The sequence below is a fragment of the Trichosurus vulpecula genome, chromosome 1 (assembly GCF_011100635.1).
Source record: "Trichosurus vulpecula isolate mTriVul1 chromosome 1, mTriVul1.pri, whole genome shotgun sequence".
NCBI classification, from domain to species: domain Eukaryota; kingdom Metazoa; phylum Chordata; class Mammalia; order Diprotodontia; family Phalangeridae; genus Trichosurus; species Trichosurus vulpecula.
The window spans coordinates 549,577,864-549,591,905 of NC_050573.1; the positions used below are offsets into that span (position 1 = coordinate 549,577,864).

The following is a 14,042-nucleotide window of genomic DNA, read 5'->3' on the forward strand; positions in this document are numbered from 1 at the left end:
TTGATAAAAATGGAATTTAAACATTTTCTCCCTCACTATAAAAGCTCTTCCTTGTGGGCCTCTTTTATGTGAGAAAATTTTCCCCATTCTACCTCTACCTTCCCCTTTATTTCAGTGAATCCCTCTTTCTCACACCTTCATTTTTTGGGATATCATTCCAACACAATCAACTCACACCCATGCCATCTGTCTGAGTAAACTCCTTTTAAACTTGTGAATTCCTGTCATATTAATGGCAAAGTCCTCCAGACTTACATGAATCATCTTCTCATATGGGAATATAAACAGTTTAGCTTTATTGAGTTCCTTATGATTTCTCTTTCATGTTTAGCTTTTTATGCTTCTCTTGAATCTTCTCTTTTGAACGTCAAATTTTCTATTCAGCTCTGGTCTTTTCATCAGGAATGCCTGCAAGTTCTCGATTACCTTAAATAACTATTTCCCCCTGAAGGATTATACTGTTTTGCTGAGTAGGTTATTCTTGGTTATAGTCCTTGCTCCTTTGCCTTCCAGAATATCATATCTAAGCCCTGTACTCCTTTAATGTGGAAGGTGCTAAATTTCATGTGATTCTGACTGTGACACCATGATATTTGAATAATTTCTTTTTGGCTGAAGTGTTTTCTCCTTGACTTGAGAGCTCTGAAATATGGCCATAATGTTCCTAGCAGTTTTCATTTTGGGATCTCTTTTAGAAGGTGATTGGTTAATTCGTACAATTTTTATTTTACTCTCTGGTTCTAGGATATCTGGGCAGTTTTTCTGTAAAATTTCTTGAAATGTGATGTCTTTTTTTGACCATGGCTTTCAGGGAGTCCAAAAATTCTTAAATCATCTCTTTCCAAGCTATTTTCCAGGTCAGTTCTTTTTCTGATAAGCTATTTGACATTATCTTCTATTTTTTCATCTTTTGACTTTTTTTTGACGTATCATGGAGTTATTAGCTGCCACTTGCCCAGTTCTAATTTTTAAGAATTATTTTCTTCATTGAGCTTTTTAAGGAGTTCTTTTCTTCAGTGAATTTTTGTGCCCCTTTTGACATTTGACCAATTTTGTTTTTTAAGGCATTATTTTCTTTAGTATTTTTGTGTCTCTTTTACCAAGTTGTTAATTCTCTTTTCATAATTTCCTTGGATAATTTCCATTTCTTTTCCCAATCTTTCCTCTACCACTCCTATCTCTTTCTTTAACTCTTCCAGGAATTCTTTTTCGGCTTGTGTCCAATTTGTATTTTTTCTTTGAAGCTTTTCTTGTATCTGTTTTCATGTGGTTGTTTTTTTCTGAGTTTCAGTCTTGGTCTTCCCTGCCATCCTAATAGCTTTTGTGGTCAATTTAGTTGTTTGGTTTTTTTGTTTTTCTCATTTTTCGAGCCCATTTCTTGACTTTGAACTTTATATTAAAGTTGAGCTCTGTTCACTTGGGTGTGGGAAGGTACCATACCAAGCTTTAGTCTTTTTTATACTGCTGTTTTCAGAGCTAGTTCTGGAGGTTTGCAAGTTTTTGAATCCTTCCAAGATGTGATGTGGGAAGATGTATGGTCCCTCCTCTCCTAGTTTTAATTCTGGTCTATCTTACATACTGCTGCCAAAGTCATTTTCCTTTAAGCAAAGATCTAACCATGTGATTCCCTACTCAATCAACAGCACTACCTTCCTACTTTTCTTCCAAAATTCCTCTGTTTAGCTTTTAAAGCTCTATATTACCTGGCCCAAACTTACCTTTCCAGTGTTAATGGTATTCCCCTGCCTGCACTTTGAGATCCAGCCAAACTGGTCTTATTTGTTCCTCACACATAACACTTCTCCATTCTCTGTGCCTTTGTACCAGTTATTCTCCTGCTTGGGATTAATGTATTCCCTCCTTACTTCCACATCACAAAAACCCTCTCACCCTTTAAGACACACTTCAAGTACCATTTTCTGCATGAAGCATTTCTTATTATCCCCAACTGTTAGTACACTCACTCCAAAACTGCCTTGTATTTAACTGTTTTGTATATGTTTATATTTATTCACTTCATATTTATGCTGTCTCTCTTTTTATATGTATTTGTTGTAGCCTCCATTAGAAGCTCCTTGCCAGTAGGGATAGTTTCAATCTTTGTACTTGTTTGCCTAGCATCTAGCACAGTGCTTGACACATAATACTTATTGAATAATTAAAAAACAACAAAAAAGAACCCTCTCTTCAAAGATTTTCATAGCAGCCTTATATATAATTGCAAAGACCTTGAGGCAAACTTAATAACCAGAAATTAGTTGAGCAAATTGTGGTATGTTACTGTAACAGAATAATATAATGTAATTAAGGTGGATAGGTATGACCGTAGATGCAACAACATATGGAAATATAGAAAGACTTTTATGAAAAAAGCTAAGTGCAAAAAGTATAACCAGAAGAAAAGAATATACACATATTATACCCACTTAGGAGTAAGAAGAAATGAACAAACATAGATTCCTGATGGAAACTTAGACAAGCATCTAAAAAGTTGCACTTGTGTGTTCTGAATTTCATTTATTTAAATGTAAACGGTTATGAAGTCCATCTAATTAATTGTATTGAAATTCAATTTCAATATTTTTAGCATAAGTCATTAGAAAACTTAAAAATATTTAGAAAGGAAAAATAGCAATAGAAGTAATTCCCTACATTAACTTCCTCATCATCCCACCCAAAAAGTACTAGAGGCAATTCAGGAAGAAGTCACTAGAATTGATTACTCATCAAAATCAAATTTCAGACAAATTGGAGAATTAGAGGATGTCAATAGAAAATAAACTGGAAACAAAATTTCAAGAAAAAAAGAAAAAATTACCCAAGGTTATCACCACTGCCATCACCATCATTAGTTTATTTATTTATTACCTTTAATTCAAATTACTGGTTAAAAATAAGTTGAATAGAATAGGGATAGGGACAGATCACCAAAGAAATGTAGTCCTTCAAAAAGGCTGCTCAGACACCTAAGGGGCTGCCAAATCCCGCTGCTGCTTCCAGTGAGAAGATGACCATGTGGTCTGGGCCACCTATGTGTAGGGTCATCTTCCATTTACACTTCCAAATACACTAAGACTTTGTGGATGCATCCTCTCAGCAAATATTGCCATTTAACAGACTAAGTCATTATAAGAAGAGACAGAAAAGATGTGAGAGTTAAGAAGGCTGAGAGAGTCTTGTACTGCTCATAGTCTTATCCTCTCCAAGCTACATATTCACATTCAACAAAAACAGCGGCCTCAGAGCAAGATGATTACCAGGAGACTTAATGTCAATAGATTGGAGATCTTTTCTGAGCAAGGATGGTTCCTTGCTAACTTGAAGGGAAAGATGAGCAATATGGCTGGCAACAGTGAAGCAGAAAAGGAGCGGGCAGCTTTCAAAGAGGTGGTGTATAGCGCTGCATTTACTCATCCGCGTCGGAACACTCACAAACATCAAGACTGGTTTGACAAAAATGATGTTGAAATTCAGAAGCTGCTAAAAGAAAAACAAGAACTCCACAGGGTTTGCCAGCAGTATTGTACATCAGTTTTATGACAGCGGGCTTGTAGGGGTTCTGGACAATGGACGATGTTCGTGCACTTTCTCAGTCACCAGTGGAGCGAAGGAATGCTTTTCAGCTTCGTATTTTCAGCAATGTTTTCAGACGCTTTCAATAAGGATGAGCATGGCATCAAGGTCAGTGGCCACACTGATGGTAAATTATTTAACTTGAAAAGGCTGTATGTTAAGACTAAAGTGGAGGGACAATTGGGGTACGATTTTTTTGTTTGCAGATGATTGTTCATTAAATGCAGCCTCTGAAACTGAGATGCAACAAGCTGCGCTTGTGCTGTCTGTGCTAATTTTGGCCTAACAATTGACACCAAGAAAACATAGGTTTCCCGTCGGCTAGCACCGCACCGTCCGTACGTCGAATCATGGGTTACAGCAGATGGAGAAGTTTTGAATACTATGTATAAGTTTATTTACTTTGGCAATATACTTTTCAGGGATGTATATATAGACTTGAGGTTAACGCATGCATTGCCGGAGTTAGCTCAGTGTTTGGGAGGCTCCAAAGGGAGGTATGGGAGAGAAGTATTAAACTGCCTACCCAACTGAAGGTCTACAGAGCCGATGTACCGATCTCGTTGTTGTATGCCTGTGAAACTTGGACAGTCTACCAGCGCCGTGCCGGGAAATTGAATCGCTTCCATTTGAATTGTCTTAGGAAGATTCTGAAGATCACCCGGCGGGATGAGGAGCCAGATGCTGAGGTCCATTCTTGAGCTTAACTGCTAAACATTCAAACTCTCTTGCAAAGAGTTGCAATTCTGATGGTCTGGCCATGTTGTTCAAATGCTAAACATGTTTGCCTAAAAGACTTTTATGGAGAACATATACAAAGCAAGCACTCACATGGTGTTCTGAAGAAGCAATACAAGGATACTCTTGAGGTCTTCCTGAAGAGCTTTGGAATTGATTGGGTGACATGGGAGATGCCAAGAAAGGTCTTCCCAGTAAGGCATATCAATACCAAAGAAGGCACTTGTGCTCTATGAACAAAGTAGAATTGAAGTAGCTCAAAACAAACATGAAACACAAGATTTAGAGAATCCACTCTGAATGTTCATATGGATTATTTGTGCCTGACCTGTGGTAGAGCATTCTGAGCTCATATTGGTCGAACCAGCCACAGTTGGAAACGCTGTAACTTAACTCTAACAGTGATGTCATTTTGGTCTGCTTTGAGAACAAAGGCCAACTGTTCCATGGGCTAACTAGCCCCCTTATTCTTTCACTCATCCTGTGACTTCCTTGACCAAGACATCTCTCTGGGCACCACCTCTGAACAGTATATTAAAATGTAAGCTGTTTGAGCATGGGATGGTTTTGTTTTTTCTTTCTGTAGCCTTTGTTTTTTAACATGGTGCATGGTGCTGGGCACTTAATAAGCATAAGGGAATTAAATGGATTGGGACAGCAAGTGATTGGTTGTGGATGCTGGGTGAACCACACTGACCTTCAGGAGCTAACTTAGTTTCTGTTCAGTTGTGGGTCTAGTCTAAGTTCTGTCTTGTGTGTGAGGTTTAACTCTGAAAATTGGGAGAATATCTTATTGCATTGAGCCTAGCCCTGCATGACTGGGGGGCTGGATCACCTCTCTCTGATGTTTGGAGACCCATTCAGATGCAGAGATTGATCCAAGGAGTTTTCTCACAATTGTACATCTCAAGCAAGCCCTAGGTTTAATCTGAAAACTGGCCCATACTGATCAGTCAGTTATTGTTTCCATGTTCCCTTGATTGGTTACAAATACTTAGGGAGTATAATGCCTCCTTTTCTGAATTCAGGGAATTGTACCTATTCATTCTCCCCTTCCCAACTTGGAAAGTTCCATTTCCTTGTAGTTGGCCTCATTTGCTTCGTTGTTTTTAATGTACTAAAGTCTATGTCCCCTGTATTCAAGGTCCAGACCTAAGCTGAGGAGTTCTGGTCCCCGTTTGTTGGGCAACTGCCATGCATTGTTTAATAAATTGATATGCACAATTTTTCATCTCACTCATTTCATCTTCCACCCGCCACAAGCATTTAGTAAATTTTGTTCCTTTTTTCCTTCATTCATTCCTTCTTTTCTTCCTTCCTCTCTCTCTTTCTTTCTTTTAATTTATCAATTCAGTCTGCATTTATACTTTGTAAAAGTGAGTTTCTTTCAGATGTGTGGATCTTTTTTTTTCTGGCTTTACAAAAGGTGTCAAAGTTCCTTTAGACCCTTGGGCACTTGGTGAGGAATGTTTGATTTTGATTCATTTGCATATAAAAGACCAGAAAACCACGTGAGTAGCCAGTAGAAATGATGAATTTGTTCCAGTAGACACAGATTAACTGTATACCTTTTCCCCACACATTCATTTGCTTAGTCCAACAAGAAAGAAATAAAAATATTAAACCCTTAACCCCAGAGTTCTTGGGTGATTACTAGGCAAAATGCCACTGCCTGATTATGACCTCCTTAGAAGAGACAGTCACCTTAAGTTAAGATGAAGTCTCTCACTGAGGGAACCCAGCTTTGTATCTGAAAGCCTTTTTGAAAAGAAAGTTTAGGCTAAAAGAGACTAACCTGTGACAGAAAATTGTTAATATAATTGTTGATATAATGACATAAAATTGTTAATACCAAATATTGTTACTTAGCATTGCTTTAAATGATCCTAGAAATATCAGAACTTCAGTAAAGTCATTAAATTCCTACTCTTAAGATACTGATTAGGTTGAGCTGAACCACACCCTAAATCCTACCCCACCCCTGATTTTACATTGTAAAGGAAACTAGCTTGACCAGGATCTAAGGATCTAAGCTTCTTATATCCTTGTCTCCTTCCACTGGGATTCATGGCATGAAGGGCAAAGCAGTCAGAATGCCTGGGTAGCCAAGGGAGACTGGGGTCTCATGATCAGGTCTTGTTGCCTCATACTACTCCCTCTTACTTCTATCCTAAAAGTATAAGAATCATTTCCTGTGAATCTGCTGATGGACATCTGGCAGGTTTGCTACCCTATTATCTTGAGTAAAGATGTTTTATTCCTTCATTTATGTTTTTGACTTATTTCAAGACTTGACACCTGCCAAAGTAATTTTGTTTTCTCACCTCTGCTTGAGAGATGGCAGGCCTCAGAACTGAGACAATGAGTAAGCAGTACTGGGGAAGCTTCTAAAAGCTCTAGGCTGAAAGTCCTTACATTTTCTGAAGCAACATAGCAGCATTCAGGACTGCAGCTGAGGTGGAAACAATGGAGCCTATAGTTGCTCAATGGGGAGCAATCCTAGGGAGGAGTCCTAAGGGCTGATTTTCATCAGATGAACTATATGTGTTGCTTAAGTGGGTGACTCTCTACCAATGTATTCTATGTGATGACTCTCCCCAAACTTTGGGGGAAAGCATGTGTTGTAAGAGATGCCCATAAAGGAGACAGAGAAGGAAGTAGTTAAAGAGTTACAAGGAGATCTATGACAATAGGGTTTCACAGAAATTAAAGTAGGAGATTGCATAGACAGAGAAGGTGATCAAAAATTTGAAATGCTACAGAAAGGTTAAAGAAGATGAAGGTCAAGAGAAAGCCATTAGATTTGAAGGTGAAAAAAATGATCTTTCAGACAGTACTTTCAGTAAAATTATGGCCTTGAAAATCAGACTGTATACTCTATACACAGATTCTCAAAGGAAAGTCATTTTTTATTTTCCTACAATTTCTCTCAAGTCTACATAATTGTCTCCTGGGTTTTCAGCCTTTATAGGGAAAAATGTATCCCATCATGGCTCCTTTACTCCTTCATCCCATACCCACCCACTGGGTCCCCATCCCTCAGGACAGTGTGTCATGACATCTTGGTCTGCAGCAACATATTACCTCTCCAATGTTCCTGCAGATGCTGTGATTCTCAAGGAAGGCATCCCCATAGGTGATAGTCTCATCTCCAGTCAACATTTTGATGGTAGTTGTTTTCCCTGCGCCACTAAAGCCAAGAAGCCCTAAGCACTCCCCTTTCTGGACTGTTAGAGAGAGTTTGTCCACAGCTACAGAAGAGACTGGCTTATAATATATCTGTGAAGACACAGTATGTTAAGAACAATGATGAATTTTTGCAAGAAACGTTGCTAGGTCAATTTCATAGAACTTTAGTGGAAGTTTTTCTCCCCTAATTGCAAAGACAGCAGAACTAACCTTGGGACACATCTGATATGCCCTGGGTGAGACAATGTTGCCCACAGATTGGCTTTACCTTTGTGAGTTTCCTAATAACTAGTGGGCTATTCAAAGATGATATCATATCTTTAGGGCACGCCAGGACTTTCTCTCTCTCCTTTGCCACATCTTCATCTTCTGGAAATGTTGCTGCATCAAATTCCATCTTCTACATTCAAAGAAAAAAGTTCAAAAATGTGGATGACCTGATGGCATGCTGGACTCTGGCAGAGCTGGTGGGGGAAAGTTGTTACATAAAGGAGCAGAAGAGAGAGAGATAACGTTAACACAGAAGCCCTAAGTAGGACTTTTGATAGGATTTTTCATCTACCACTTTGATTCTGTGAAAAATGATTCTCAGAGCTCCCTCCACCCCTCCCCCCAGACAGCCCATTCTCTAAAGTTCTTCACAAGCCCATTACTGATAATGAGATTGCATTGAGTCTTATCCTGGTCAAACTCCAACCCAGGTCTGAATTGATTTAATCTGCTTAGGCTTGGGTGGAGACAGATTCTTCTACCAAGATAGCCTAAGACTGGGAAGTGGTCTGGTATGGTGGGGGTGGGGGTGGGGGTGGCGTTCAGATAGAACAGATATTTCCTCTGTTAGAAGACAGAATGATGGAGGGATGATATCAGCTCCTGTTGAAAAAGTATATAAGCGAGTACCCCAAATTCCAAATCGAGACACTTCTGGACCAGCCCCTTTAACTCCTGTGCAATGCACATCACCAGCTTGTGAGAGAAATAAAAACCATGCACCTGATCTAATTTAGTTTGTACTCTTTTTGGGGGATTGACATTTTAGTGGGATTTGGATTTGGACTGGGATTTGGGGACTCTTCCCCCTGACAGTGCTGGAACTGGGCACCCATTAGACTTCTTTTTCTCCTGAAGTCCCAGCCCTGAAGGTGGGTAAGTCTTACCCCCAAATCCCTGCTCCTTATCTATCAAACTCCACATATTAAGTTGCAGTCCATTTTTCTCTCCAAGCAGCTCTGGCAGTAAAAACCTTGAGATGAGTTTCCTCTGAAAGGATATCCTCTGTAATTTGGCTATGCATCAGTCAGAGTAAAGTGGCATGTGATAAATCGTATTGTCATCTGAATCGGTTGCTTTTAGAAGAATTTGGAACTAAAAGATAACTCTGAATTTTGAGGAGTCTAATTCTAATTCTGAAAATTAGATTCATGTGCACTCTATCTTATCATTCCGTTTGTGTCCCTGTGTGTTTGTAAAATGTTTCATGTTCATGCTGAAAGATTTAAAATGCAGAAAAACTTCTAAGGAACTTCTAAGATCTGTAATTGGAACATTGGGAAATAACTCCCACCTTAGTCTTTTAGTAAGAGATTAAAACTCTTTTTTGGGGGGGGGGGGAATCCCATCACTGGCCAAATTGGGATACCAGAACAAAGTTAGATAATAAGTAATGAAATTTAAAAACAGGGTGAGACTCTTCCAGAAATTAGTTGAGAAGTAGAATCAGTTAGCAGCAACTAAATCTAAGAATCTAAACCAGACTGGCCCATAGCAAGGCTGGGAGTTTGAATTCATGTTTGATTAGATCCTAAAAGTTGAAGTTTGTGCTTTATGTTTAATTTAAATCTAGAGAACTGTCTTTGCACCCCTCTGGCCAATATATGTGATATCATGGCTATGTGTTTAAAACAGCAAAAATAACGGTTTTTCTATCTTTTAAATGATCACTTTAGGATTTCAGTGATTTGTTTAAAATGCATATTAACATTATAAAAGCTGTTTGTGAAGGGTATGAAATACAGCTCTCTTGATTTGTAAGTTATTAAGCTTTAACTCCCTCCAGATTTCAACAAGTGAAGACAAACAGGACAAATTGGGGTGAGAATAATTTTTAATTTGGAATGTAAAGGAAAGTGGAGGTAGTCTGAATAATGGGTTAGGAAAGAGAAATAAAAGCTGGAGTGAAAATATGAAAGATGAAAAGAGAAAAAACAACCATCAGGGGATAGATGGGTGTGGGATGGGCAACGTGTGTTTAAAGTGGACCCTCCCCCTGCCCCCTATCCTGAGCTGGGTGCCCTAGTGCTAGCTTCAGATGGCTTGAGCATGTTGAAAGGGTGTAAGGAAAATTGATTTTGTTTTAAGTAGAAAGATTGAAAATGAACATTTTGTAGCTTGATTTGAAAACCAATAGACAAAGTTCTGGAAGGTTAGAAGGAATTATGTCCAGCTATCTTTCAGAATAAATCTGTAGGGAGGTCTTATTAAGTCTGACACTACATAAATATTGGCTATGGTAAAGATATTAGCTATTGTGATTTGAGATTATTACATAAAATCTTAAACTGTTTCCTTGTACTATTCGATTAATTATTAACTTAATGATGGTAGCTCTGGAGGTTTCTGCCTGGAGAAATTAACTATACCCTGTCAGCATTAGTTCAAATTCTTTGGGTCTTTTTTTGCCTAGATCAAAAGCAGCAGTAAGAATATTGGCCCAGCACATTTTTAACAAACTACATGAAAACAGGTATAATTTCACACTGTAAAACTTTATATGTATAGATAGCCTGAAATCCCCAGGAGAATGGAATGGGGAGCTGGAATGCTTAGGGAAGCTCTTTATCTGATAAGTCTCATGGGAGACAGGACTTCAAGTCTTTAAGGAAGTAGAGGAAAGGTTATTTGGAGCTGGGAATTGTTACCACATGTCTTATTAAGGGGATATATGAATTTGTAGATAATATTTCCTTTTAAAGGGCCAAGAGTATTAGACTTTTAAAAAAATTAAAATGTATATAATTACTGATTATAAATCCAGGTTTGATTTGATTAAAGTGAAAATCCTATGCTAAAGGAGTAAGAAAAGTATCTGAGAGTGCTCTTCCTATCAGGATTAAGAACAAAAGCATATTGTTATCTGGCATCAAGAAATTTATTAACTGTATGGCTCCCAGAAAGTTCTGTTTATCTCAGTTTACTTTTCCGTAAGGGGATAATAATAGAACCCACTTCCCAGAGATGTTGAAGATCACATGATTGTAAGTGTTTGGCCCACTGCTTGGTGTAGGACAAATGTTATCTGAATGTTAACTGTTTAAATGTAATTGCTTAAATTAAGGTCACCTGATTGGTAATTAATTGGTTTAAGTATATGATAATTGTTTATGGTATTGTTATATTTCTAAAATTTCCTTATATTGTGTAATTTTGCATACAGTTGTATCATCTATATTGTTAGAAAAGCAATTTCTCTTATGATCTAGATGTTTTTAGATTAAGAATTGTACTGTCAGAAGAAAAAAACGAATGGGTCAGGACTATGTGTTGTAATATTTTGAAGTGCTGTAATTCAGAATTCAGCTCAAGGTGAAGGAGCAGACAGAGCTATAGAAGAGAGTATTGAGCTCAGAGTGGAAACCAGGGAGCTTCAGAGACCAGAGAACTGAGGCGGGGAGAGAACGCAGGCAAGCAGACAGGATTCATGAGTGATTGTTTACAGGAAGGTCCTAGCAGGGGGAAAGGTTACAGGATGATTTGGTTCCTTGCTATAATACTGTGTTATAATTTCCTTGTTGCTACATGGAGGCAGGCTTACTGGTTTTGGAATATAATGACTGCTATATTGAATTGGAATTATTGGTCTTGGGATTTTATCCTCTGGAGTCTAAATAAATGTTATATTTCCTCTGCCTTCTAACTAGAGACTTTTTCATACTTTGAGATTTCGAACCATACAGGCATGTTCATGGTCTTCCTCGAGGTCATGAATCTTGCCTTACTGATACAATATCATACCTGTCTTAGTTTTGTTATAATTAGTTACTTTTAGAAGAATAGATTTTGGTCTATCTTGTAAATGCCTTAAAAGGGAGCATCTGCTTTAATTAGGGGTTATCTGTTTGAACATGATCAGAAGTTGGAATTGTCTGATTACTTGATATATGTTATTCAATGTATTAAGTATGTATTGAAGTCTGTTATTAATTCCTTAGTAGAATCTCATCCTTCTGATAGGGGGATGAATAATGAATTAATGCAAAGTATAAAAACTGGGTTCTAATTTTCCTGTTGCTTTTTTTTTTAATTTGAGTTTCTTAAACATGACAATTGGCCATCGTTTCAATTTTGATTTCAAAATAACAGAGACATAAGGGTTGAGTTAACTTTCATCATTTGACCTGGTTATTGTCAAGGTAATTTAAAATTGCATTAAGATCAATTTTGTAGATTTTAACAGAAGAAGAAGGATCTCTCTACAAGGAATCTTAAGAAGAGGGTCTGCTGGAGACAGCTTAAACTACACTCCAACCAGAAAACTTCTTCAGATGATGTCCCAAACACCAGACATCTGTAAGAGATAAGACTTCTGAGCCATAAATGGACAATTTTATTCATTGTTTACCCTTTCCCTTTGTGTCTTTTTATACTTACCAAGGAGATTGCCCCCTTGGTTTTGCCAATGTGATGATCAAGTTCTTCCCTTTCCCCCCTTCCCATATTGTTACCCATTGTGAGTCCCAAAGCCCTTGATGAAGTGTTGACCATATCAGTTAGTGATTCATTGACAAAGCTAGGTCTCTCATTAGAATCAGATGGGGGAATTTGAAAAATAATTCTCAGAGCTTCCCACCGCCCCCTTCCCCCAAAGTTCTTCACAAGGATATTACTGACCAGGTCAAACTGCAACCCAGGCCTGAATTGATTTAATCTGCTCAGGCTTGGGTGGAGACAGATTCTTCTACCTAGGTAGCCCAAGACTGGGAGTGGTCTGGTATGGTGGGGCGGGGGTGGGGTGGGGGGGAGGCTTGATAGAACAGGTATTCCTTCTGTCAGAGAGCAGAATGATGGTGCAGTGATATCAGCCCTGGTTAAAAAGGTATACAACTGGGTAACGCAAATCCCAAATCAAGCCAGTTCTGGACTGGCCCCCTTAGTGGGTCTCAGTTCTGAACTGTAACTCCCATGCAATGCCTGTCACCAGCTTGTGAGAGAAATAAAAACATGGACCTGACCTAATTTAGTTTGTACTCTTTTTTGAGGGGGTCAACAGCTCTCAAGCACAACTTGTGCACTCTATGGTTTTTGAAATTGGACTCATGAATCTTTGATGAGGGGAATGCTTATGCTTGTTGGAACTGTGGACCTGGTGTGAAATTGTGGATACTGTGGAAAATATTATACTATTTTATATCATTTTTGTAATTTCAATAAGACTCAGGGCCTGAACTACTTAACCAGAAGAAAAGCCTGATCCTAACAGTCTCTTTGTTCTCTTGTATCAACAAATCCAGATGGAGCATTTCTTGCTCTGTCCATGGTCATTAAGGGTGAAAACCTTGAGCCCAGACACTATCTTGAATTATGTGACTTTTCCTTATCTTAATATTTTATGGGCATATACTATGTGGTGGAATGTTAATGGCCAATTAAACACAGAGATCCTGGGGCTACAAATCCAATTGACACTTTGACAACTATCTAATTTGTTGTATTTACAATCTATTTCATTAAGGAAAATCCTCTTCTTGTATCATGGTTAAACATACATGGGGGTCATAAAAATGAGGTCATACAGGCTTGCTAGCTCTGCTAAAATAACGTATATAAGTTTTCTCATTGCTTTGTTCAGGCAGCCAGAGTTATACTCTGACTCCTTGTACGTACAAGTAAGCTAGCTCCGCTATGCTTTAAGGGAAAATAATAAACAACATGGATTTTTCTATCACCTAGCTCTGTTGTTTCCTTCAACCAAATTTTCAGGTTTAACAGTTATGGTGCTGTGACTTTCGGATGGAAATGATGGAAACGGGACAACGCAGCCCAACCTTGCCAACGCTTTTGGGCGCCATAGGATTAATTTTTCCTGGAATTTTGGCCTTGACAAGGTGGGGTAAGTTGTCTCTCTTCCCAGCTTCCAAAAAGAACTCCCACAAAATTGGTTGAAGTCTGGAAATTCCCTTTAAGCTAGCTCTGGGGGCAGGGATCAAATCTGTGGTAAAACACAGATCTGCGGTCAAACGCACATAGATCCCCTGGAAACACTGATTGATCTAGAAAATTAACTATGGATCAGTCAAAAACTAGAATTAGAAGTCCAACTGTTCCTCCACTCCCTCCCTTCCTTCCCTTGGAGGCTCTGGTCCTGGGGAGAAAAACTGCACTTTGCTTTTTCCCTCCCCTTCTGCCTCCCAGGAAGGGCTCTGATCCTGAGAGAGGTAACTCTGTTCTGCTACCGTTGCCTTCTCTCTCTCTCTTCCCTCCCCACTCCCTTTCCCCCTTCCCTTAAGGGCTCTGTTTTTGCCTTCTGCCCTATTCCTGCTTCCTTC

The 14,042-nt window shown here is 38.6% G+C and overlaps 1 protein-coding gene across 1 annotated transcript in view; it reads right to left on the reverse strand.

The window, feature by feature from the left end:
- Positions 1-14,042, reverse strand: part of LOC118841655 (ATP-binding cassette sub-family A member 3-like) — a 253,568-nt gene that overhangs the window by 27,586 nt on the left and 211,940 nt on the right. The window contains exons 22-23 of the mRNA XM_036749234.1: positions 7,769-7,900; positions 7,396-7,590 (exon numbers count right to left, since the gene is read on the reverse strand). Of these exons, the coding sequence (XP_036605129.1) occupies positions 7,396-7,590; positions 7,769-7,900 (327 nt within the window). The remainder of the gene's footprint in view (positions 1-7,395; positions 7,591-7,768; positions 7,901-14,042) is intronic.